Source organism: Microtus pennsylvanicus, chromosome 4 (genome assembly GCF_037038515.1).
Source record: "Microtus pennsylvanicus isolate mMicPen1 chromosome 4, mMicPen1.hap1, whole genome shotgun sequence".
NCBI classification, from domain to species: Eukaryota; Metazoa; Chordata; class Mammalia; order Rodentia; family Cricetidae; genus Microtus; species Microtus pennsylvanicus.
This window is the reverse complement of record NC_134582.1, coordinates 75,726,805-75,754,468: the sequence shown is the minus strand read 5'-3', so window position 1 is coordinate 75,754,468 and position 27,664 is coordinate 75,726,805. Positions and strand designations below refer to the sequence as shown.

General features: G+C 44.0%; 1 protein-coding gene across 1 annotated transcript in view; it reads right to left on the bottom strand.

Annotated features, from left to right (window-relative positions):
- Kif27 (kinesin family member 27) overlaps positions 1-19,678 on the bottom strand; it is a 66,556-nt gene extending 46,878 nt beyond the window's left edge. The window contains exons 1-4 of the mRNA XM_075969442.1: positions 19,332-19,678; positions 12,782-12,982; positions 10,946-11,904; positions 8,197-8,340 (exon numbers count right to left, since the gene is read on the bottom strand). Coding sequence (XP_075825557.1) covers positions 8,197-8,340; positions 10,946-11,904; positions 12,782-12,982; positions 19,332-19,629 — 1,602 coding nt within the window. The 5' untranslated portion in view covers positions 19,630-19,678. The remainder of the gene's footprint in view (positions 1-8,196; positions 8,341-10,945; positions 11,905-12,781; positions 12,983-19,331) is intronic.
- Between the last annotated feature and the right edge of the window lie 7,986 nt (positions 19,679-27,664).

Below are 27,664 nucleotides of genomic sequence, written 5' to 3'. Positions count from 1 at the left end.
GATCACAAGTTCAAAGCCAGCCTCACACTGTGTGATCTGGTCTCAAAAAGCAAAACAGACAAAAAAATGTCATTCATCTTAACTTTACATATACTATGAAGTTTAAATAGGGAGAAAATGACTAAGATTTCATTATGTTGATATAGAATAATAAGATACAGTCGTATTTTAAAATTACCTTGTAGGATCATTGAACTTCTCAATATTAAGGCTGGGAGTGGTGGCTCATGGTTTTAATCCCAACACTTAAGAAGCAAAGGCAGGAAGATCCCTGTGAGTTAGAGGCCAGCCTGTCTACACAGCAAGTTTCAGGTTAGCCATGGCTACAGAGTGAGATTCTGTCTCAAAAACAATGGAAGGACCAGAGACGGCTGGATCTGGTGGTATAGGAGGTGAGACAAGAGACGGGTTCTAAGTGTTCAAGATCAACATTTGGTGATAGAAAAAAGTCACAGCTCAAAATGAAAAGTAAGGGGCTAGAGAGATGGCTCAGCGGTGGAGAGCAGTGGCTGCTCTTCAGAGGACCCACGTTCCATCCCCAGTGCCCAAATGGCAGCTAACAACTGTCTAAATAACTGTACTCTCCTGGGGTCTGATGACCTCTTCTGGTATGCAGACATACATGCAGACAAGACACCTCTACACAGAAAATACATAATTTAATGAAATAAAAAGTAAAAAGAAGATTGAAGAATATAGCTCAGTAGTAGAGTGTTTATCTAGCACGTATGAGGCTTTAGGTTCAGCCAGTTCCCAGTAACACAAACACACACATGCAAATACACACAGAAGAGGGAGGGAGAGAGGCAGAGAGGAAGCTGGGGATTTGTACATAAATGTACAGAGTGCTGGCCTAGCATTCATGAGGCCCTGGATCACATTGCCAGGAATATATGAATATATGACAATCAACACAGTTCCACAGACCAATAAATAATCAGGAAGATGAAATTTTTGTAAGCTACATTTTTAAAAAGTACTTAATAAATCTAGCAAGATGTGGTGGGTCACATCTGTAACGCCAGCACTCAGAAGGCAGAGGCAGGTAGACCTCTGAGTTCCAAAGTAGCCTGGTCTACACAGTACATTGTAGAGCAGCCAGGGCTACATAGTAAAGTAGGTCCTGTCTCAAGAACAAAAGCCATCTAAACAAAACAAGAATAAAACTAACAAAATATGTCTAATATTTATACAAAGTAAATTATTGGGAAAAGATGAAACAAAATATAAATAAATGGAAGAATATACTGTGTTCATAGATGAAAAGCTGTTAATTCTTGGCAGGCAGAGCAGCCCATGACTTTCGTTCACAGAGGCAGGCAGATAACTCCCACATACGTAAATAAAAATGAGTCTTTTATGAAATGAAAATTATAAGTAATTTCCTTGATGACTATTATCTTAATTAGTGTTTCTACTGCTGTGAAGAGACACCATGACCACCGCAATTCTTATAAAGGAAACATCCAATTGGGTAGCTTACAATTCAGATCCATTATCGTCAGGGCAGGACGCGGCAGACTTCAGGCAGACTTGGTGTTGGAGAGGTAGCAGAGAGTTCTACATCTTCTGCAGGCAACAAGAAGTGGTCCCAGATCCTGGGTGTGGCTTGAGCATATATGAGATCTCAAAGCCCACCCCCCATAGTGACACACTTCCTCCAACAAGACCATGCCTACCCCAGCAAAGCCACACCTCCTAATAGTGCCACGCCCTTTGGGGCATTTTCTTTCAAACTACCACAAACACAGACAAAAACACGCAAGAAAATGTTCACAAACAATTCAAGAGCACAGAAAAGGAACATCCACATGATCACACTGGCTTCATTCTAGCAATGCAGAGATAGTTCAACACAGGTTAGAGCAATAAAACTAAAAAAAAAAAAACTATAAAAAATGCCTACTATAAACAGCCTCAAGGTCAGAAATCACATGATCATCCCAAAAGATCCTTTCATGATAAAAACCCTAGACAGACTAGGGATGAGGGGAATCATCTCTGTATAATAAAGGCAGTATGTGACAAACTCACAGCAAACACCATGGTAAATGGAGACAAACTCAAGTACTCCAACTAAAAACTAGAACAAGATGAGCAGGTATACTTTTCCCACTGTTATTCAATATGCTATGCAGCATGAATAATAAAAATCCGGAGATAGGGCTGGAGAGATGGCTCAGAGGTTAAGAGCATTGCCTGCTCTTCCAAAGGTCATGAGTTCAATTCCCAGCAACCACATGGTGGCTCACAACCATCTGTAATGGGGTCTGGTGGCCTCTTCTGGCCTGCAGGCATATACACAGACAGAATATTGTATACATAATAAATAAATAAATATTAAAAAAAAATCCGGAGATAGATATTGGGGCTCAACCTGAAGACCAGAAAAGCAAAGCAGCCAGCCGAGGCTCTTAATCTCTACCTCAGTCCGAAATGACGATCCTGCCTCCAGGAATCCTCAGATGGAAACTGAGTTGAGGTCTCTTCCCATTTTATATTCCTCTCCAGTGCTGGGATTAAAGGCATGCACCACCAGTGCCTGCCCTCTAAGGCCAACTAGTGTGGCTACTGGGATTAAAGGCATGCACCACCACTGCCTAGCCTGTGTGGCTGACCAGTGGAGCTGTTTTACTCTCTGATCTTCAGGCAAGATTTATTTATTAAAATACAAGTGAAATGCCACTACAGTGTTATTTAAAGTCTTAGTTAGAATACTGAGACAAGAAACATGAATGTAAGGAGCCGAGACTCAGGAGGCAGATCTCTGTGAGTGTGAGGCTAGTGTGTCCTACAAATCCAGGTCTAAGCTTGCCAGGGCTACAAAATGAGACCCTGTCTCAAAAGACAACAATAATGGAAAACAAAGAAGTCTAAGTGTCCTCACTGGCTGGTGATCTCCATGAGTCTAAGGACTCCAGCAGAAAATCTCAGCGCTGACAAGCAGCAAAGTGGCACAATCAGCAGGAAAAAACACTAGCTCTCCAGTCCACCTATGACAGGTACACTAAGAAACACTCCTCACAACAGCCTGAAACCAAAGTAAAATACTGTGGTGGGAATTCACTCAGCCAACAGCCTTCTGGGTATCAGCCCATCAGAGCGTGGTCTGAGGTACTATAAGTGCAGACAAAAAGCACACTCACTCTCCCTTGAGTTGTGGTCAGAGTTCTGTTCACAACTTCCAGGGCCCACAGAGGACAGAGGCTCTCTACTCTTATTGTGAGTTTTTTCCCCAAATAAATAAAACCTTGTTCTCTTTTCTTCAGGGCTCTTGTGGATCTCGCTAATTATTTCCACAAAATACCTCGGAATGAGCCTAGACCAGGAGTGAATGACATCTACAGGGAAAACTTTAAAATCCAAAGAAATAACTGAGGAAGACATTAAAAGATGGCAAAACTTCTCAGGGCAAGGGCTGGAATAATTAACATTCGGAAAATGTCCATCCTACTTCTTCACAGAACCAGAAAACAGTCCTAAAATTCATATGGAATCACAAAAGACCTAGAGAGCCAAAGATTCTGAGCAAAAAGAACACATACATGATTAAGTGTCACGCCTGGTTTCAGTTATAAAACAGAGCATAGTAACAAAGAACGAAGTAGTATCTGCACAGTCAGTGATCCAACTGACTTTTGAGAGAGATGTTAAAGCCAAACAAACACCCCCCCCCCAAAAAAAACAACAGCAACAAACCCCACTGTTGAAAAAAAAAACAGCCCCTTCAACAAATGTTGGAAAACTGGATGTCGATATGGAGAAGAATGAAACTGGATCCTCACTGCTCACCCTCCGCAAAAAGCAACTCCAGACGGATCAGGGGCCTTAATATAAAACTCGCAAACACTGACGCTGGCAAAAGAGAAGGTGGGAGGCGTATTGCAGCCACAGTACAGATAAGGAGTTTCTAAGTTAGACTCCAGCCACTCAAGAAATAGGACAACAATCAGCAAGTGGGCTCTCATGAAATTAAAATGCTTCTGTAAAGCTAAGGAAACTGTTAACCAAGTGGAGAGGCGGTCTACAAAATGGGGAAAATCTTTGCCAACTACATATCTGACAGAGAACTATATCCAGAATACACAGAGAAGCTAAAGCTAAACATTCCTTAAAAACAGAACCACGGATCTAAACAGCGAGTTCTCAAAGGAATACAAATGGCTAGTCAAGACTTTTAAAGTGGTTCACATCACTCATCTAGAAAGGGAAAACTAAAATTACTTTTAGCTAACATCTTACCCTAGTCACAATGGCTATTGAAAACCCAAAGTGATGGCAAGGTGGTTATTAAGAATGTTTGTTGCCAATCCTAATGTGCTTCCCATGGCCCACATGGTGGGAGGAGAAAACCAACTCCAGTAAATTATCCTCTGACCTCCAGAAGTACACGGTGGCACATGTACATAAATGTACTGCGTGTACAGGGGGAGGGGGGCATAAATAAATGTAGAAGAAAATAAAAGGGCAACAATGGTGTCAAGAATGTGGGGGAACAGGCAATTCTCTGTTGACAGTCTTATATGTGGATCCTAACTTCAAAACCTCCAGACTTCCACGTTCCAGTTGGAGTAAATACTTGCACAGCCCAGGTAGCAAGAACAGTCCATTAGAGGTGGACAAGAAAGTGAGTTTTCATGTGGGTGGGAAGAGCAAAAACCATCTGCTATGAAGTCGAGGGAGCAATATCAGGGGTTGAAAACTGAGATGGGATGAGGGTACAGAGATTGGGGAAAGGGAAGGCTGGAGAAAGGGCCAACCCAAACCTGTACAGGACTACAAAGACTATATAACCAAATCCAAACAGCATGCCACATGCATTAAAACACAGAATGTCTGTTTATTTAAACTATGTGGTGTGTATGTTACACCGAACAATGAAACAGAGTTCTTACATCCGAGTATTTACAGTCAACTGATTTTTGACAAAGACAGTGTGCTGACTAGTCCTATGTCAGCTTGACACAAGCTAGAGTTATCTTTCAGGAGGGAAACTCAACTGAGAAAATGCCCTATAACATTGGGCTGCTGGTCATTTTCTTAATTAGTGACTGACAGCAGCCAGGTGGTGGTGGTGCACTCCTTTAATCCCAGTTCTTAGGAGGCAGAGGCAGGTGGATCTCTGAGTTTGAGGCCATCCTGGTTTACTGTCCCGGAACTGGAGTGAGTTCCGGAACAGCTGGGCTACACAGAAACTCCTTGTCTTAAAAAACAAAGGCAAAAGATAAACAAAAAATTAGTGATTGATGGAGAAGAGGCCAGAACACTGTATATGGTGCCATCTCTGGGTTGGTGGTCCTGGGTTCTATAAGAAGGTAAACTGAGCAAGTCATGAGAAGCGAGCCTCCATGGCCTGATGTAGAATCAACCCTAGCACATACCTTTAATCCAAGAGCTTTCTGCTTGAATATTATAAACATGATTAAATAAAGTCAACCATAGGTCAAGAGGCAGAGCAACCAATCAGTTGACAGAAAGTGAACATAGGATGATTAAGAAAAAAACATATAGAGTAAGGGGAAGAGACACTGAGTTTCAGGAGACTTGTTTGAGATGGCAGGAGAGAGGAGAGGCTTTAGGGAGAGGAAGGTCAGTTGGGTGCTTTCTCTGTTTCTCTGAGCTAGCAGGCTTTCACCCCAGAATCTGGTTCCCAAGTCTTTATTGGTAAAATTGAACAATGGCCTCTGTGTCAGCTCCTGCCTCCAGGTTCCTGCCTGTCTGAGTTCCTGTACCAACTTCCTTTGATGATGAACAACATAGAAGTATTAAGCCAAATAAACCTTTTCCTCTCCAATTTGGTTTTTGGTCATAATGTTTTGTCTTCAGCAACAGATAACCTATTAGGACAGAAGTTAGAACCAGGAGTGGGGTGTTGCTGTGACAGACCTGACCATGTTTTGGGGAGGATTGTGGAAGGACTTTGAACTTTGGGCTAGAAAAGCCATTGAGTGGTCAGAACAATGCAGACAATGGAGACCTGGCTTATGAAGTTTCAGAGGGAAAAGTCAATACTCTATCATGGGCTTTTTCTATTTTGAATTAAAATTCTGTCACTCTGGTCAGCTGTGATTAACAAGAGACCAGCACAACTGAAGTGGAACCTTTACGTTACTGTAACAACTGATGTTGGTTAGCTGGAGCTAAGAAATTAGTGGTGATTCAGAAAAGACCAGCATCAATTGTTGAGCAAAAATTTTCTGAGAAGCATTTCCTCAGAGTCACCACACAGAAGCTGTGTGTCAGAGGTGACCAAGGTTGTACCTCATACTGGAAGCCAAACTTTGGTATTATTAAGAATAACCAAGGTAGTGCTGGTTTTAAAGAAATGAAGTTGAGAGTTGGCACTGTAAGAGGCCAGGAGAAGTCATTGGTGATGATGTAGCCTCAGTGGAAGTTGAAACCCCAGAACAGAAGGGGTCATGCAGAGAAGTTGAGGCAGGGAGAAAGCTTATGAGAGGATACTGGTGAAAGTGCAACCCAGTTACAGCAGAAGACCCCAGCACTTTGGTGATGTGGGATTCCCCTCTGTATGCTGTGAATATATTTTATTACCATTGGTTAGCAAATCTACTTTGGCCTACGGCAAGGCAGAATATAGTAAGGTTCGAAATCTGAATAGAGATATATATAGAGAGAGTAGACAGAGTCAAGGAGATGCCATGTGGCTGCCGAAGGAGACAGAACTGGAACCTTACTGGTAGACTACAGCCTTCTGGTGATACACAGATTAATAGAAATGGGTTAACAAGATGTAAGAGCTACCTTGATTAATGGAGGAGGGCCTGCCCATTGTAGGTGGTGTCACCTCTAGGCTGGTGGTCCTGGGTTCTATAAGAAAACAGACTAAGCAAGCCATGATGAACAAGCCAGTAAGCAGCACCCCTCCATGGCCTCTGCATCAGCTCCTGCCTCCAGGGTCCTGCCCTGTTTGAGTTTCTGTCTCAGCTTCTTTGATGATAAATGGCAATATGAAAATGTTAAGCCAAATAAACCCTCTCCTCCCCAATTTACTTTTTAGTCATGGTGTTTTGTCACAGCCATAGAACCCTAACTTATATATACAGTAAAAATACAGTGGAGAAAAGACAGTATTTTCAAGAAATTGTGCTCAAGAAATTGGATATTCATACAGAGAATAAAGAAACTGGACTTTAGTGTCTTCTATACAAAAATCAACTTAAAATGGGTCAAAATGCAAGGTCTGAAATTAAAAGGGAAAAATAAAAACAGAAGAAATATTGCAGGACCTGGGCTGGAGAGATTGCTCAGAGGTTAAGAACACTGGCTGTTCTTCCAGAGGTCCTGAGTTCAATTCCCAGCAACCACATGATGGCTCACAACCATCTGTGATGAGGTCTGACGCCCTCTTCTGGCATAGAGGTGCACATGCAGGAGGAACATTGTATACACAGTAAGTAAATCTTTAAAAAAAATATTGCAGGACCCTAGTCTGAGCAAAATAGTGTTTTGTTTTTGAGACAGGGTCACATTATGTAACCCCAGATGGCCTAGAACTCCCTGTGTAGACCAGGCTGGACTCTAAATCACAGAAATCATTTGCCTCTGCCTCCTGAATGCTGGGGTTAAAGGTATGAGCCACTACAATTGGCCTTGGACAAAAAATTTTAAATATACAGGCATATCTGTGTTACTTATATGAATTCCAAGACAGAGAATTTCAAAGACTTAACTAAAATCAAAGAGCAAATCACTCATGTAGTTTAAGAGGTTAACCTTGTGAATTATAAAAGTTTAAACTTTTATGATTACCTTCTAATTGCTTTGGGATTTGAGAAAAGACACAGAGAGAGAGAATGTCACGAGAGACTGAGCCCACGGTCTTGCACATACCAGGTAAGCTGTTTACCACTGCCCCACACCACCAGTCCTGCCTTGCAGTCCGTAACACTCATTGCCTAGTAATTTGACAAAAGTGAATGAAAGAGGCTGGAGAAACTATAATTAATGCATAATTTGTAAATCAAATCCACAGGTATTTTCTTTGTTTGTGAAACACATGCCAGGTTAACAACAAAAATGGTTTCCCCTTAAGATTTAGGGTTTAAAAAATAATTCAGTTGCCAGTGTCCACAGCTATCCACAGGAAACGCCCCTCGGGAAAGCACCAGTCTATGGTTTAAGATGCTCTCCGTCCACCCGGACGCGGTGCTACAGACTCTGTGAGCGCAGCCCTACCTGCAATCTATTCACTTTCTGGGCTTCTTTCAAAGACACCGCATGCCCTTTGTTCTCCTGTGCCATCAGCTGCACCTGATTCCTTAGCTCCTCCATCTCCAGCTCCTTCTGAGTGAGCAGCACTTGGTCAGCAGCCAGGGCACACTGGGAGGAAAGGAAGACAGAGCTCAGAATTACTCAGAGAACTACATGATGATATAATCTGAGAAAGACATACATAGAGGGGCCATCACTGTGATACCATGAAAATATGATTTTCTTGATAATTTTTTCCTCTATATAAAAATTAGTTATCTAGGGTTTAGAGTACAATTGTAACTTTGCTAAACTTGTCACGAGACTTTAATGTGGGTTTTAATAATCAAAGCTCTCATCTTCCTATAAGACCTATAAGATATAAAAACTCATTTGGGCATTTAAATAGTTTCCTTGTGGATTTTTAATACATTCACTAGCAAGAGACAGATTCTAAAGCCCAGAAATAAAATGTAATGTCTTTATTTCTTGTTTCTGACTAATTTTGTTAGGTTCGTTATAAACTTAAGATACAGAGTAAACAGTTTTTTAAACTAAATAAGCACAAAGAATCTGTCGGGCAGACTGATAGGTATTAAGCGTGGGTGTGCCTTTAAGGTCTTGTACAAAGGCTGAGGGAAAGCACCATAAATGTGAATAGTACCATTCCATGGGGACAAAAATGAGCTGGAATACCAGCGTTTACCTGTCTTCTTCCTGACGTGGGGGCCTTATGCTCCAGCCATCATGGCAGCTCTGTCATCAAGGACTGGACCCTCAAAACTGTGATCCAAAATGAGTCCTCCTCTCTGTAGGCTGCTCTTGTGAGGGATTTTTCCCAGCAACAAGAAAAGTAACTGACAGAAAAAAATTGCTACTAAGAAGTAGGGCAATGTTGTGATGAAGCTCATCACATGACCTGGTTTGCCGGAGGACTATGAAAGTTTGGAAAATTAATGTAGAAAACCCTCGAATGCTACACTTGGAGCTTAGCGGGTCATTCCGGCAGCAGTTTGGTTGACCGAAACACCAGAAGAAATGTGGAGCGTGAAGACTCAGTTCATGAGGCTTCAGAGGGAAACCGGGACTCTAATGGGAACTGTTACAGGCTGGCACAGCCTGTCCATGAGAACTTGAGCGAGGCTGAATTCAAAGCATTCTGGACTAATTTGTTTAGTGAAGAAAACTTCAAACAAGAAAGCATTCAGGTTACAGCACAGTAACTACTCAATGCTCTTACCTAGATCTACACAGCGAAAGAGAAAGCTACAAGCAGAGCATACACTGTCGGCAAAATGTACTGCTTGCCAGGGAAAGAAACAGGTAGAAAGGTGGCTAAAAAGACAGCTGTAATTGTTAATGAAATTAGAACTGTTAAAAACAACAACAACAACAAAAAAAAACCCAGTACTTTGCACTAGGGCAAGAGGAAATGTGCCCTGATGGCAAGATTCTACCTAAGAAAGGCTCCACCTTGTGAGAATGAAAATTCATCTGATAGAAGAGACCAAGCTGCTGCTGTTGTTGAAGGGGTTCCCTTCCAGAAACAGCTGCCTAGGACAGCATTTCATTCAAAGGTGAACACAGCTGCAGCACCACCTGGCAGCATTATCCAGGAGATAACGGCCTTTGTAGGCATGACAGAAACAAAAGTGGAAGGTCGTGGAGGCTTGTAGAAAGCCACTGAGACTAGCCAATGTACTGCAATGTAGAATTGCCTGAAAGGAATCCCTAAGGGTCAACAGGTAAAGCTGCGAGGGCAATGCCTACACTGTTATGTAACCTCAGAACATTGGAGATGCCAGGGCCATGGGACACTGATTAAGAAAAGCTATAGACACGCAGTAATACAAGCCTAAGAGAGAGGCTATCTGTACAAAAGCAGCAGAGCTGGAGAGGTGTGGCGACCCAAGCCCTTTGTGGCCCAGATGATATATCACAAGCCTCAGATGCTGGACATGAAGTAGCAAGATGTGGTGTTTTCCTTGCTGGGTTTCAATCCTGCTTTGGTCCCATTTCCTTGCTAGGATCTGTTTCTGTAATGCATATGTTTATTTGGTGCCATTGCCCACTGAAATTGTAGAGGTCCAAAGTTAAGAAACCTGAGTCTCAGAGGATACTTTAGACTTCTGAGCAATCTTTAGACTATGGGGATGTTTAGAGATTAAGTAAATATATTTTGAATTGAGATGAAAATGAGACCAAGAAACAGGGATGGAATGCTACGACCAAAAATAATGGAAGTCAAGTTGATAAGGGATGGAATTGTAACGGTTGATCTTCATTGTCAACTTTCTAACTTCTGAAATTCCAAAGCAACTTTTGGAATTTACTTGTCCCACTAAATGCAGTCCTTAAACAAGTGCTGTCTGATTCAGGTGTAAGAGCTCACACTCATAGCCAGCACTTAGGAAGCAGAGGCAGGAGCACTACCTAGGGCTCAAGACCAGCCTGGATAATCGATTGAGACCTTATTTCAAAGAAGATAAAATAGATCTGGGACTGTATCTCAGAAAGGAAAGTACTTTCCTAGCATATGCAAGGAAAGTGTTCAATCCCCATTACCATCAGAGTGGGGAGGGGCGTTCTATTAGTCTGCTAGGAACACACACTCCTAAAATCCCAGAACACAAGAAACAAAGGAAAGAGTTCAGGTACACACTGAGGTCCAGCCAGGGTTACATGGCAAGACGCTGTCTCAAAAAATACATTAATTAAAGTAATGTCTAAGTACCTGGTACTTCTTAAGTTCTCTCTTCAGCTGGAGAACTGTCACATGCTGGGGTCCTTCCTCCGTGTCCCCAACGCCCTGGTGTCCTGGAAATGGGGTGATGACAGCCTTCCTGACTTCCTGAGTCCTGCTAAACCACTCCTGGAGTTTGTGCTGCTGCTTCTGGTTTAGCCTGACTGCATCTTTTAAGTCCACCAGGAATGCAAATGCTTGCTCTATGCAGTCCTGGTAGCCCAGACACTCCTCCTGGAGCTGGGTTACCTGCCCCTCTAGAGAGTGAAGCCGGTTTTGGTCGGGAATGCCCTCTGATGGGGTCTGGCTGGTTTGGCTGATACTGGCCTGATGGCTCTGCAAAGCTTCTCGAAGCAACTTAATCTCAAATTCCATCTCATCCATTCGGTCTGACTCGGGGCTAAAGTTTAAAGTAGGTTTGTTTCGAATGTTCCGAGCTCTGTTGGCATATTTGAGAGAATTTAAGGACTCGTCAAAATCTGAGGAGGATGGGCTGACGCACGTGATCATGACAGTCTTGGCACTGCCTCCCAGGGAGTCTTTGAGAAGCCGGGTAATTTTAGCATCCCTATATGGAATATGAGCACTCTTCCTGCGTGGGTCCCCAAGGGCACTGATGACGTTCCCTAAAGCAAGCAGCCCACTGTTGATCTGAATTGACTCTTTGAATCGTTCACCAGTGTTCCCCGTCTTGGTCACTCTTTCTGATCCAGCCAAATCCACAAAATGGAATTTGGAGACAATATGCCGATGTGAATACCATTCTCCATCTTCAGCTGTCTCTGGAGTTTTCTCAACTTGGCAAATGCTTATGGTAAAGATTGCATGGGATCTACTGGAGTGCTCATTCATCTGGGTGGTGCTCGTGTGCCTGGCAGCATTCCCCATCTCCAGGAGACTCATCACTTCATCCATGCTCTCTACTTGGCACTCCTTGGCCCCAACAATCACTTCAAACAGAAAGTTTTAAAACCATGCTTTCATCAAAATCCAGTACAATTAAATCAATCACACAACAGTTACTCTTGCTAAGCAACCCTAAAAGACAGTCCCTTTAAAAAAGCACTAATGTTTCAAATAGCATGTTTCCAGTGGTTCAAATACTAGCATCAGTCAGTTTCATTCATTTCAGCAAAACTTCAAAAGGAACAGTTTTAAGAAATGGTATTATGCTTAAACTCTCAAAGGCGTATTTTATTGGTTAAAATCCAGTTGTTGCTTTTAGACAAATACATACTTAATTGTTTAAAATGACTGGCAATCAAAATCCCTGGAGCTGGACTAATACAGCTCAGTGGGAGAGAATGTGCAAAGTATGAGGCCCTGGCTTCAAGAACAGAGACAAGGAACACTTTGCTTCAATATTTTGATTATAATTATTACAGGAAAACATGAGCCATCCCTGGTGGCAGAAACCTGTGACCCCATCTATTCATGAGGTTGAGGCAAAAGGATTAAAGTTCAAAGCCATCCCAAATCAGAAGGTGGCACAGCACTGACCTAGCTGGATAACTTCCAGCACAGCAAAGCAAGTACATGAACAGAAAGCAAAAGCAGCCGGGCGATGGTGGCGCACGCCTTTAATCCCAGCACTCAGGAGGCAGAGGCAGGCGGATCTCTGTGAGTTCGAGACCAGCCTGGTCTACAAGAGCTAGTTCCAGGACAGGCTCCAAAGCCACAGAGAAACCCTGTCTAGAAAAACCAAGAAAAAAAAAAAAGAAAGCAAAAGCAAATTCACTGTGCATATATTGTCTTGATTCTTGGAATATCGATGTGTTTTTCTAGATGCCACTGAAGGAACTCAATAATTTCACTGAGCTATGTTACCTGTGTTTCCCTTGTCATCTTCCCGGATGTGCAGGTCCTTCATGGATGTCTCCAGCTCTAGGAGATCTCTTAGGTCTTCCTTATACACCTCTATGTATGACACTTTGACTTTAAAGTCCACGCCAGGGTTTTCAGAGAGGCTCTGAAATATCTCCTGGATAGCTCGAGGGATGATGCCCTTTTGACCCTCCACAACTGATGCTAAAAATTCAGAAATAGAAAGCATAGCTGAGACTTGAAATATAAGAAAACTAGAATCTAAAATTTATGTTTAATATATTTTTTTCTTACATTTTTTTTTTTTTTTTGGTTTTTCGAGACAGGGTTTCTCTGCGGCTTTGGAGCCTGTCCTGGAACTAGCTCTGTAGACCAGGCTGGTCTCGAACTCACAGAGATCCGCCTGTCTCTGCCTCCCGAGTGCTGGGATTAAAGGCGTGCGCCACCAACGCCCGGCCTTACATTTCTTTTATAAGAATTTAAAAACTGGGCAGGCATGGTGGCTCACACCTTTAATCCCAGCACTCCAGAGGCAGAGACAGCCTGGCTGGCCTACATACAGAGTTCCAGTCAGGATTACATAGCAAGACACGGTCTCAAAATGTATAGTAATTAATTGAATTAATGAACACAAGGACAGCTTGGTCTATATAGAAAGTTAAAAGCCTGCCAGGGCTAAACCACACAACCATAACATTCAGGGGGAAAGGCGGGGGCATGATTCGTCAGATAAGAGCACTTGCTGCACAGGCACAAGCACCTGAGCTGAGAGCTCCAGCACTCATGTAAAGAGTCAGGCATGGCACAAGTGTGTTTGTAACTCCAGCAGGCAGAGATAGGAGGATCACTGGAGTTTGGTGATCACCAGCCTAACCCCAGGTTCAGTGAAAGACCCTGTATCAAGGGAATAGAGTTGTATACTATACAACATGTGTGTATACATACCATGCACATATACCTATATAAAACAATTCAGGGCAAACATTTTCACATGTACCCCTCATGCAGAATTTATTCATTTATTAAATATGCATTTTGTATCTACTACATATCATGCAATATTCTAGGGCCCTGGAAACAACCAATCAACAAAGTGAAAATTCTCTAATGTTGTGGGATTCCCCTGAGAAGAAAGAAGCAGTAGCAACAAAGACCAACTGTAGACTCTATGGTATATTAAATGTAGACCCTATGGTATATGAAATGTAGACCCTATGGTATATCACACTTCAAAGAACACATCAAAAAAAATCACCCACCATGATCAAGTAGGCTTCATCCCAAGGATGTAGGGATGGTTCAACATACAAAAATCTGTCAATATAATCCACCACATAAACAAACTAAAAGGAAAACAAAAACACATGATCATCTCATTAGATGCTGAAAAAGCCTTCAACTAAATCCACCACCCATTCATGATAAAGGTCTTAGAGAAATTAGGGATACTAGGAACATTCCTAAACATAATAAAGGCAATTTACAGCAAGTTGACACCCAACATCAAATTAAATAGAGGAACTCCAAGTGATTCCACTAAAATCAGGAATGAGACAGGGCTATCCGCTCTCTCCATAGTGATTCAATATAGTACTCGAAATTCTAAATAGAGCAATAAGGCAATAAAAGGAGATCGAGGGGATACAAATTAGAAAGGAAGAAGTCAAGCTTTCACTATTTGCAGATGATTTGATAGCACACATAAGTGACCCCAAAAATTCTACCAGGGAACTCCTACAACTGATAAACACCATAAGTAATGTGGCTGGATACAAGATTAACTCAAAAAAAAAATCAGTAGCTCTCCATATACAATAATAAATGAGCTGAGAAAAGAAACCAGAGAAACAACATTCTTTACAATAGCCAAAAATAACATAAAATATCTTGGGGTACCTCTAACCAAGCAAGTAGAAGACCTATATTACAAGAACTTTAAATCTTTGAAGAAAGAAACTGAAGAAGACACCAGAAAATAAAAAGATCTTCCATGCACGTGGATCATTATGATTAACATAGTAAAAATGGCAATCTTACCAAAAGAGATCTACAGCCGGGCGGTGGTGGCGCACACCTTTAATCCCAGCACTCGGGAGGCAGAGGCAGGCGGATCTTTGTGAGTTCGAGACCATCCTGGTCTACAGAGCTAGTCCTAGGACAGGCTCCAAAGCCACAGAGAAACCCTGTCTCGAAAAACAAACAAACAAACAAAAAACCAAAAGAGATCTACAGATTCGATGAAATCCCCATCAAAATTCAAACACATTTCTTCACAGATCTTGAAGGAACAATACTCAACTTCATATGGAAAAACAAAAAACACAGGATAGCTAAAACAATTCTGTACAATAAAAGAACTTCTGGAGGCATCGCCATGTCTGACTTAGAGCTCTACTACAGAGTCACAGTAATAAAAACAGACAGGTGGATCAATGGTCTCGAACTGAAGACTCTAATGTAAATCCACATATTTATAACCACCTGATTTTTCACAAAGTCAAAATTATACAATTGAAAAAAAAGAAAGCAGCCGGGCGGTGGTGGCGCATGCCTTTAATCCCAGCACTCGGGAGGCAGAGGCAGGCGGATCTTTGTGAGTTCGAGACCAGCCTGGTCTACAAGAGCTAGTTCCAGGACAGGCTCCAAAACCACAGAGAAACCCTGTCTCAAAAAAAACAAAAAAAAAAAAGAAAAAAAAAAGAAAAAAAGAAAGCATCTTCAACAAATGGTGCTGGCATAACTGGATGTTAGCATGTAGAAGAAGGCAAATAAATCCATATTTATCACCCTGCACAAAATTCAAGTCCAAGTGGATCAAAAACCTCAACATAAGCCCAGTTACACTGAAGCTGACAGAAGAGAAAGTGGGAAGTAGCCTTGGATGCATTGGCACAGGAGACAACTCCCTGAAGAGAACACCAGCAGCACAGACAATAAATGAGACCTCCTGAAACTGAAAAGCTTCTGTAAGGCAAAGGACATGGTCAATAAGACAAAACAGCAGCTTTCGGAATGGGAAAAGATCTTCACCAACTCCCCACCTGGCAGCAGAGAACTGATCGTCAAAATATATAAAGAATTCAAGAAATTAGACATCAAAATACCAAATAATCAGGCTGGAGAGGTAACTCAGTGGTTGGGTTCAATTCCCGGCACCCACATGGCAGCTTACAACTGTCTGCAACCCCAGTTTCAGGGGATCTGATACCTTCACGCCAATGCACACAATATAAAGCTAAATAAATTGTTAAAAAAGAAAAACAAATGATCCAATGTTTAAATGGAGTACAGATTTAAACAGAGAATTCTCAACAGTAGAATCTCAAATGACCGAGGAACACTTAAAAATTGTTCATCCTTAGCTATCAGGGAAATGCAAATCAAAACAATGCTGAGATACCATCTTACACTTGTCAAAATGGCTAAGATCAAAAATGCTAAGAACAGCCTATATTGGAGAGGATGCGGAGTAAGGGGAACACTCCTCCACTGCTGGTGGGAGGATAAACTTATACAGCCACTTTGGAATTCAGTATGGCAGTTTTTCAGAAAATTGGGAATAAACCTACCTCAAGACCCAGCTATACGAATCTTGGGCACACACCCAAAGGATGCTCAATCATACCACAAGAACACTTGCTCAGCTGTGTTCACAGCTATACGAATCCTGGGCACACATCCAAAAGATGCTCAATCATACCTCAAGAACACTTGCTCAGCTGTGTTCACAGCTATATGAATCCTGGGCACACATCCAAAAGATGCTCGATCATACCTCAAGAACACTTGCTCAGCTGTGTTCACAGCAGCATTATTTCTGATATCCAGAACCTGGAAACAACCTAGATGCCCCTCAAATGAAAAATGGATAAAGAAAATGTGATACATTTACACAAAGAAGTATTACTCAGCAGCAAAAACAATGGCATCATGAAATTTGCAGATAGATGGATGGAACTAGAAAAAAACAACCTGAGTGAGGTAAACCAGACTCAGAAGGACAAACACGGTATGTACTCATAAGCTCCACTTTATTAGCTGTAAAGCAAAGAATAACCAGGCAACAATCCACAGCCCAGGGAAGCTATGTAACACAGAGGACCCTAAGAGGAGCGCATGAATTTCCCTAGGAAGGGGAAATAGAAGAGATCTCCTGGGTAAGCTAGGGGCAGGGGGTGAGGGACATGGAGAGGATGTGGGAAGGTGAATATGAGGGATCGGGTTGGTCGACTTGGGGGTGAAACAGAGAGGAAGAGTAATGAAACAGGTATCTTGATAGAGTGGGCCATTTGGGAGTTAGAGATGATGGAGGAAGGACATTGGTTAAGTAATAAAGAAACTGCTTGGCCTCATAGGTTAAAACATAGGTGGGAGGAGCAAACAGAACAGAATGCTGGGAGGAAGAGGAAGTGAGCTCAGATGCCGCTGCCGCTGCTCCCCAGGGCAGACGTAATGAAGCTCTGACCCAGGATGGACATAGGCTAGAATCTTCCTGGTAAGCGCACCTTGGAGTGCTACACACATTATTAGAAATGGGCTAACCCAGGTGCGAGAGTTAGCAGAGAAGAGGCTAGATATAATGGGCCAAGCAGTGTTTAAAAGAATATAATTTGTGTGTTGTTATTTCGGGTAAAGCTAGCCAGTGGCGGGAGCTGGGTGGCGGAACGCAGCCAGCAGCTCCTACTACATAGAGAGAAACCTGGTGCCAGGGAAACTCCCAGGAATCCACAAGGATGACCCCAGCTGAGACTCCTAGCAATAGCGGGGAGCATGCCTGAACTGGCCTTCTCCAGTAATCAGATTGGTGACTACCCTAATTGTTATCAGACAGCCTTCATCCAGTAACTGATGGAAGCAGATGCAGAAATCCACAGCCAAGCACTGGGCCAAACTCCTGGAGTCCAGTTGATGAGAGAGAGAGAAGGGACTGTATGAACAAGAGGGGGAGGAAGGTCAAGATCATGATGGGGGAACCCACAGAGGCAGCTGACCTGTACTCTGGACAAACAGCTAGGGAGCCATCATAGGACAGACCTAGGCCCTCTGCACGTGGATGACAGTTATGTAGCTTAGTCTGTTTGTGGGGCCCCTAGCACTGGGATCAGGATCTGTCTCTGGCCCATAAGTTTGCTTTTTGGACCCTATTCTCTATGCAGAGATGCCTGGGAGCTTGGTCCTGCATCAATGTAATATGCCATGCTTTGTTGACTCCCATGGGAGGCCTGCCCCTTCTGAAAGGAGGAGGAGTAGATAGGAAGTATAGATGGGAGGTGGGGGGAGGGAAGGGAAGAGAAGAGGGAGGAGAAACTGTGGTTGGTATGTAAAATAAATAAAAAAATTTAATTAAAAAAGAAAAGAAGGGCTGGAGAGGTGGCTCAGAGGTTAAGAGCACTGGCTGCTCTTCCAGAGGTCCTGAGTTCAATTCCCAGCAACCATATGGTGACTCATAACCATGTATAATGAGATATGGTGCCCTCTTCTGGCCTGCAGGGATACATGCAGACAGAACACTATATATATAACAAAATAATAAATAAACAAAAGTCAAAAAAAAAAAAAGAAAAGAAAAAAAGCCAGGTGGTGGTGATGCATGACTTTAATCCCAGCACTGGGAGGCAGAGGCAGGTGGATCTCTGTGAGTTTGAAGCCGGTCTGGTCTACAGAGTGAGTTCCAGGACAGTCAGGACTACACAGAGAAACCTTGCCTCTAGAAAATGAAAGAAAAAAAGAAAAGACGTGCTGCAAAAAAGAAAGTCAGTACAGAAGTTCCCCAAAACCCAGAACTAGAACTTCCATATGGCTGTTATAATATTCCTAAGTATCTTCTAAGTATCAATTTCAGCTGCTTTTTATTTTCTAGATTATTTATGTTATATTTGTGGCTGTTTTGACAACATGTATGCGTGTGCACCATGAGTGTGCCTGGTATCCGAGGAGGTCTGAAGAGAGCACCGGGGTTTCCTAGCACTAGAGTTGAGATAGCTGTGAGCCACATGTTGGTGCTGGGACTCAACCCTGGTTCCGTCTTACAGAACCAAGTGCTCTAATCCACCAAGCCATCTTTCTGGCCCTGGTTACCTTACTCTAATGCCCAAAGGACTCTAGGACATCACGGAAACACCTGCACATCTCTGATTACTGCTCAACTATTCACAACAGCCAAGAAATGGAACCAGCCTAGATGGAGGCAAGGGAATCATAATTTCAAAGACTACTTGTGTTACAGAATAAGTCTTAAGGGCAACTGAGTGACTTTCCCTTGCACCAAAAAGGTAAAAACGAGGCTTAGGGATCTAGCTCAGTAGCTGGTGCTTAGCCAGCAAGCACAGCAACCAAGCACTATTTCCAGGACCTTAGAATCTTTAAGGTCTATGATGGACTCAAACAGATGGCCACACACCAGCGTTTAAAGCATCAAGAACAGGAGACGAGCCTAGGCTCATCAGCAGGGCAAAGTCAAACAAAGCACACCCAATAAAACAGTGCTCAGTCACAAACGAAATGAATTCTTCACACACGCTATAAAAGGCGAAGTGAGAGTTGAGAGTCTTACCAACATGGCCTCCTCCAATGGTGTATGTCTTCCCAGATCCGGTTTGTCCATACGCAAAAACCGTTGCGTTATAACCCTCGATGAGTGACAGCACTAGGGGCTTTATGCATATATTATAAACTTCATCCTGAGTGGAATTTTTGCCAAAAACAAAATCAAAAGTAAAAACTCTGTCTCTGCCAATGATAATCTGTTGGGTGTTGGGAACATCCCTCACACAAATTTGATGTTTATGAAGAACTTCTTTGCAAAGTAGAGGTCTAATTCTTACAGCGACTTTTACTGGTATTTCTTCCATGGCAGCTTGAACTTTACTGAATAGATTATCTACTTAATGTTCAGTAACAATGTGAGAAACACCCATTTTATGGAAGATCTGGACTCCTGCATATCAAAATAAAAGATATAATTTAATTACCGGCTCCATTTATGCAAACAAAACCACACGTTTCAAAGCAAAGTCTTTAGAACAGATTCTTTACCAGTACAAATTAAATTACAAAGTTTATCTGACTTGCAAAGTGCTTAATTTAATAATTAAAGAATTCAGCATTTAGGCTTGGTTCAAAATAGTTGAGGGGACTGGGGACCACGAATTGGTTAATTATAAAGCTAAGGGATAAATGCAGAAATTTTCACCTCATTGATTTGTTTTTGTGAAGACAATCCTGACAGAATCAGTGTGGCCATATGAAGTTGAAATTCACTTACTGTAATCATTAAAAATTATGCATACATATATGGCTCATAAACAATATTCAGTCAAGTTTTTTAAAGCCTGTATATAACAGCTATTCTTCAGATTCAGTTTGGTCCTCGGAAACCTATACACTGCTAGATATAAACTAAAAACAAAAACCAACAGCAGGGAAATCTAACTGGCTGGTAATATTTAGGGACACACCCACTGGACTTTTTTTAAATTTATTTATTTATTAAGGATTTCTGCCTCCTCCCCGCAACCGCCTCCCATTTCCCTCCCCCTCCCCCGATCAAGTCCCCCTCCCTCATCTGCTCAAAGAGCAATCAGGGTTCCCTGACCTGTGGGAAGCCCAAGGACCGCCCACCTCAGAACCTAGAAACAACCCACTGGACTTTTGAAACGTGATCAAATGCAAGGTAAGTACTGGGCCCGTGCCTTGTCATTGGCCAGGAATGGGGTCTTCAAACACCGGCTTCTCCGGGAGTGTGGCGGGAGTGTAGAAGTTAGAGAAGCGTTCCCAGCAGATGACGGAGCTCGCAGCATCTCACGACGGCATAAAGGACCCCGGCGTGAGTGGGGAAACAGCCCCCGGGCGGGCGTCGGGCACCGCACCGAGACTTGCCCGCCAGCCCGCCTCACGCCGCAGCCGCGCGCGCCCCGCCGCCCTCCGGCCCGCGCCCCGGCCCCGCGGCTACCTCGGGACCCCGCTCGCTTGCGCTCGCCCGCCACGTCCGCCGCTCTCCGTGGGGCCGCTGCAGACCGGTACCGCCGGCTTCGCGCCCCTCGGGTCCGCGGGCACACCGTCGGCTCGGGACAGCCCGGGTGTTTGCAGGCCGGCGCCCCACGGAGCCGCCTTTCTCCGCCCCGCCGCGCCCACGCCTTTTGTTGTCAACAGTTCTCACGGCAACGGTACAGCACGCCTCCCGCGCCCCTCCGCGCCCCCGCCCCCCGCTGGCTCCGCCCCAAGGTGTCCCGGCCTACGGAGGCCCAGGTTCACGCTAAAGCAGCCCACAGGGCCCCGCCCACAGGCCCCGCCCTCCGTGGAGTCCCCAGCTTGCCTCTGCCCCAGGAGCCTTCTCTGAGAATCCCCAGTAACTAGGCAGATGTGAGCCAGGCTTGAAAATGAATGCACTGGTCTAGACCTGGATGGAGGTGGGGGTTCCTTGGACTTCCCACAGGACAGGGAACCCTGATTGCTTTTCGGGCTGGGGGGGGGGGGGAACTTAGTTGGGGGAGGGGGAGGGAAATGGGAGGCGGTGGCGGGGAAGAGGCAGAAATCTTTAATAAATAAATTTAAATGTTAAAAAAAAAAAAGAGCTAGTTCCAGGACAGGAACCAAAAGCTACGGAGAAACCCTGTCTTGAAAATTAAAAAAAAGAAAGAAAAAAAAAGAAAAAAGAAAGAAAATGAATGCACTGGATTCCGCGTTGAGTTTCAGTCTCCAGCTACTATCTCGGGTAGCTTGTTTTTGAGACTGGGGTCTTCTGTAGCCCAGGCTACCTCCTGCCTTTGCTTCTGGGGAGCAGGACCCCAGGCACCTGGCACCACACTGCTTATGTGGTACAGGGAACTGACACCAAGGGCTTTGTCCATGCTAGGCAAGATCGTAGATCCAAACTGGTAAGTGGAGAACACCAGTATCCTCAAGACCTACGCAAGAAGACTTTCAGCATCAGCCGGGTCTACACAATGAGACTCTCAGGAATTTTAAAAAAAGGTAGGGTGGAACAATGGCTTTCAACTTTGACCCGTCCCATTAACAGAGATAAACTTGAGAACCCAACATACTGAGGCAATATGAAAAAAAATTACCATATGACAATACATGTTTAAGTACATAAACGAAAACAAGTTTCATGAAACAATAGTTCTGCTCTGATTCTAACTTTTTCGAAATTTTAATTTTATGTGCATTGGCATTCTGCCTGCATGTGTGTCTGTGTGCCGTCATTCATTCTCATAACACAGCCAAAGTATCTCAAGCGCCATTGCCATATCCTGTAGTTTACTTCCTTCTGCAGATGGTGTTTCTAAATGTCAATGTTGCTCAGCCTGTCTCTTCGTGTGACGCCTAGAATCCTCCTGAGACATGCCACCTCGAACACATTCAGCCACTGTTCTGAGGAGTGTTTCACTGTCCAGGTTTCAGAGTTGGAAAGATGGCAGCTCAAGACAGATGTAATTCTGCTGTTGTTGTTACGTCTCTCGCTGAGACTGAATGATGGCAGATACCCGAAGACAGCACAGCTTGGAGGAGTGCACGGGATAAGGCGGAAAGGACGGCCCAAAAAACGCTGGACAGACAGCATAGAGGAAGACTGTGGAACCCTGGGTATGACAGTAACACAGCCACCTAGGACTTTCTGGGATAGGAAAACTGGAGAACTGCCAAAAATGGGTTGTTCATGCGTGCTTAAGCGTTGCCGGGCCATATATGAACGATGTCTGTGTGGAGTATGGGTCCCCTGCAGGTGGAGTTATAGGCAATTGTGAGCTGCTATGTGGGTGTTGGGAATTGGACCCAAGTCTTCTGGAAGATTGGGAAGAACAGCCAGTGCTCTTAACCACTGAGCCATCTCTCCAGGCTCCTGTAACTTTTAACATTGACTACAACTCCCTAAATTGATTTTATTGGCACATAGTACAGTGATTGAACTTGTATTTATAACATGCATGGCCCAGTGTTCATTCACCATGGTTTTTTCCTCAAACAACTGATTTCAAAACTCAGTAACAGAATGCAACCTGCAGTTTAAAGTATTTTGGTCTTCAGTGAAGCTCTAGCTGAAGATGGGTAAGATATTTTCTACATAACAGCTACTGCTGTACCTTGGTGTCCTAGGGTTGACACTGCTCTGATGAAACATCCTGACCCAAGACAACTTGGGGAGGAAAGGAAACCATTTGTGTGGCTTATATATGCTGAGTCCATTCCACTGAGGGAAGAAGCCAAGGCAAGAACTCTAATGGAGCAGGAACCTGGAGGCAGGAGCCGATGCAGAGGCCATGGAGGGCGCTGCTTACTGCCCTCCCACAGAAAATGCCCTACAGGCCCATCTACAACCTATCTGTGGAGGCCTTTTCTCCACTGAGCTCCCTCTTCTCGCACTATTAGCTTGTGCCCAACTGAATTAAAAGGAGCCGGAACACTTGGGTTTAAATGTGCTGCTGGAAAGTGACGGTTGTTCCTCAATCATCTGGAGTCTGTCCTTGAAGAAATAATGAGAAGCCCCCTTTCTTTCCCTTCTTTGCCTCATGGTCTTTTTTTTAAAATATTTATTTATTATGTATACAATATGCTGTCTTGTGTGTATGCCTGAAGGCCAGAAGAGGGCACCAGACCCCATTACAGATGGTTGTGAGCCACCATGTGGTTGCTGGGAATTGAACTCAGGACCTTCGGAAGAGCAGGCAATGCTCTTAACCTCTGAGCCATCTCTCCAGCCCCTGCCTCATGGTCTTGAGTGTGCTCTCACTGCTATGCTGTTTGCCTGTGGTAGCACCGATTGGTCATGGACTGAAACCTCTAAAACTGTGAGCCAAATTCTTTCTGTTCCAAGGATGTGTGAGTTGTTTATCTTAGGTGTTGTCTTTGTTCATCACTGTTCTACTGCTGTGCGCAGACACCAAGACCAAGACAATATATAGAGGAAAGCATTTAAGTGGGGACTTGCTTACAGTTTCCGAGGGTTAGTCATGGCAGGGAGCACCGTGGCAGGCAGGCAGCGGAGCAGCAACTGGGAGTGCACACATCATTCTCTACTGTAGGCAGAGAGGATGAGATGGGGCCTTGGAGGGCAAAGGGTGCTTATGCACACAGATAAGCACTGGAGAAGCCAGGGAGGTTAAAATCACAGGCATCCTTCAAAGGAAGGAGATGCTGAACCTGCCCCTCCTGGAGTACAAGCAATGATGGAGTCTACAGCTGGTGTTTGATAAGCCAGGCTCTGCCCTGTATGTATATTCCAGAATTGATGGTTTACTAATCCCAGACTCTTGCCCCTAAAACCTTACTTCTGGGCCATAAAACGCACCCTTATGAGTGATGTCACTTGTAATTTATAACAGCCTAAGGAACTTCATGTTATTCTGGGGCAGGCCAATCCTGACTCCCACAGGCGTTCTGTTTACCCTCAGTCAGTATCCCTACGTCTGAGTCAACAGTCATTATTCTTGTGAAAGAAGCCAGATAGACTTTGTGAAGAATCTCAATGGAGGCCAGACAGTGGTGGTACATGCCTTGAATCCCAGCGCTTGGAAGGCAGAGGCAGGTGGATCTCTGAGTTTGAGGCCAGCCTAGTCTACAGAGTGAGATTCAGGACAGGCTCCAAAGCTACAGAGAAACCCTGCCTCAAAAACAAACAAACAAACAAACAAAAACAAAACAAAAAAAACCCTCAATGTAAATATGTCTTAAATTTGTTGTACACTTGGGAATAGTTGTTATCAGAAAAGTTTTTTTTCCAAAATTGTGCTGTGCTTAACTATGGCTAATGTAAATGATCAGGTATCAGGGTCTAAAAGCCCTGGCCCAGCACTGGTGTCTAAAAACTCGTCTAAAAAATAAAAATAAAAATAAAAATAAAAAAATAAAAACTCGTCTAGATCGAGTTTCATCCTTGTCTCTTTGCAGGATCACTGCCCCCCTTGCTGTAAACCCTGCAGGGACCCCTCCAGGCCTGGCTTGGGCCCTGGAAACCTCAAAGCCCACACCAGTGACACCTCTTCCAACAAGACCACGCCTCCTAATCCTTCTCAAACAGTTCCACAAATTGGGTATGAAGTATTCAATTACATGAGCGTGTGGGTGCCAATCTCATAAAACAAGCACAGATGCTTTGCTCTAGTAACAGAGAGATGCCTGATACATTACTCATCCATTGCATTTAATCCCTAGTGCCGAGCAACAAATTACCCTGAAAATTAGCAGCTTAAAACAGACTTCTTACAGCTTGAGTTGGATCCTGGGGATGGCTCAGCTGAGTCACGAAGCTCATGCTATCTCCAGTGATCTGTCTAGAGAAGTGGTTTTTAACCTGTGGGTCACAGCCCCTTCACAGGGGTCACCTAAGACCATCTGAAAACACAGATGTTTACAATTTATAGCAGTAGCAAAAATACAGTTATGGAGCAGCAATGAAAATAACTTTATGGTTGGGAGTCACCACACCATGAGGAACTGTGTTAAAGGGGTTGTAGCATTAGGAAGGTTGAGAACCACTAGTCTAGTGTATAAATAAAATTAAGGGGAGAATGGTCCCTGATAAATAGAATGCCTTCTGCTGGGTAGTGGTGGTGCACACCTTTAATCCCAGCACTTGGGAGGCAGATCTCTGTGCGTTTGAGGCCAGCCTGGTCTACAAGAGCTAGTTCCAGGACAGGCTCCAAAGCTACAGAGAAACCCTGTCTCGAAAAACCAAAAAAAAGAAAGAAAGAAAGAAAAAAGAAAGAAAGAAAGAAAGAAAGTAGGCACAGAGATAGCCTTGCCAGGAACCCCCACTACACCCAATGCTGTACCTAATAACCAGAACCCAGAACCAGTGATACCACTGGTTACTCAACGTAACCAGGCATACAACTCTGAGCAGAAACCCAATGACACCCACTCGAGAGCATATCAGCAGAGACCAAGGGCGATACAGCACTCTTTACCTTTTCAGGACTGCTAAAGACTAGAGATGCCACCTTATCTGTCCTGCTGCTGAAGAGTGTCCCCTGGGATCCTGACCCTTGAACTAGAGACTAGATTTGACTGCCTGCTAGGACATGCCACACAGGTGAGCAGCCATGGGGCAATAGGCTTAGGATCACAGTTAGGAACTTAAGAGTGTGGACCTTGTGTGAAGACTCTCAGCATAATAAAACACAATTTTTGTCACACCAACTGAGCCTTGGTTATACTACCTCTGCCTGCAACATCTTCCTAGTGAGAAATCACTCCACAAACGTGGAGACTAATTAAGGAGAACCTCTTGAATAGTGCTTGTTGGCTGGGCTAACACCCAAGGAAGAGCTCGGTATTCAACAGATTTTACTAAATCATATACATCTTAGGCTCATGCATTCCATAGACATGCATCCTTAAACCTCTTCAGCTCCTGGCCCCAGGTTACACAACTTAAACAAAGACAGGATGTAGTAATAGGGAGCGGCGGCGGGGCTGCATCCCCAACACCCCAGCCGCCTGCCCGGCTAGCTTTTGCCCCGAAATAACAACACACAAACTGCATTCATTTAAACACTGCTTTGGCCCATTTCTACCTAGCCTCTTCTAGGCTAACTCTCGCACCTGGACTAGCCCATTTCTTATCATCTGTATAGCACCGGTCTTACCGGGAAGATTCTAGCCTAAGTCCATCCTGGGTCGGAGCTTCATAGCGTGCATCTTCCCTGGAGCGGGGAGCATGGCGTCTCTCTGAGGCGTCTGCTCTGGAGAGGAGAGCTGTCGAGTCTGACCTCACTTCCTCTTCCTCCCAGCGTTCTGCTCTGTTTACTCCACCTACCTATGTCCTAACCAATAAAATGGGCCAAGGCAGTTCCTTTATTAGCCAATGACCTTCCTCCATCAACAGGAGACTAAAGTCTGACCGCTGTTCTTTACATTATGAAATCAAACTAACAGTTTATGTCTTGGAGAAACTCTTGGCAGTTAGCATCTAAAAAATGAAACTTTTTGTTCCCCAAAGGCTTACTGAGATTTTTGTTGTTACTCTTTGGACGGGGTCCAGGCTGGATTATGGTCCAGGCTGGATTGCACTAAAATTCAATGGCCTCAAACTCACAACCATCCCCCCTGCCTCTGTCTCTAGAATTCCGAGACTGCAGGCATGACCCACCCTGGCTTCCTAGAGATGTTCTTCAGCTGACAGACTTTGAACTCTATCATATCAAATGTGGAAACCTAAGTGTGACATACGGTGGCCTGGCTTCCAAATGCACAACTGCATCTGCAGCACAGAGAAAACGGTTTCGGAAAGCAGCCTGAAAACTGTAGCAACATCAGAAGCAAGTGGTGCTACGCAGGCAAAGCCATGCAAGATTCACAGCGGTGCAGGAGACCCAGCAGGACCCGCTGCGGATGGGAGACAGACAGATACGCCATGCAGAGAGCCTGGGTATAGAGCTTATTTAGTAGGTACTGGGAAGCGTATAAGGGTATGGGATTATGGAGGGAAGAGAGAGAGGTAGTAGCATTAGTGAAAACTACTTTCTGCAAAGGGCTGGAGCAGTTGAGAGTGCTTACTCCTTTTTAAGAGGACTTGGTTTGGTTCTGGGCACCTTCATCAGGAAACGTATAACCTCTGCAACTTCACCTACAGGGAAGTCTGACAACTCTGGCCTCTGCAGGCATGCACGTGGCACACATAAACCCATGCAGTCATGTGCATGCACACACACACAATTGTTTTTCTTTTTTGTTTTTTTTTTTTTTTTTGATTTTTTCGAGACAGGGTTTCTCCGTAGCTTTTGGTTCCTGTCCTGGCACTAGCTCTTTCTAGACCAGGCTGGCCTCGAACTCACAGAGATCCGACTGCCTCTGCCTCCCGAGTGCTGGGATTAAAGGCGTGCGCCACCACCGCCCGGCGATACACACATACAATTGTTAAATCTTTAAAAAAAATACTTAGGG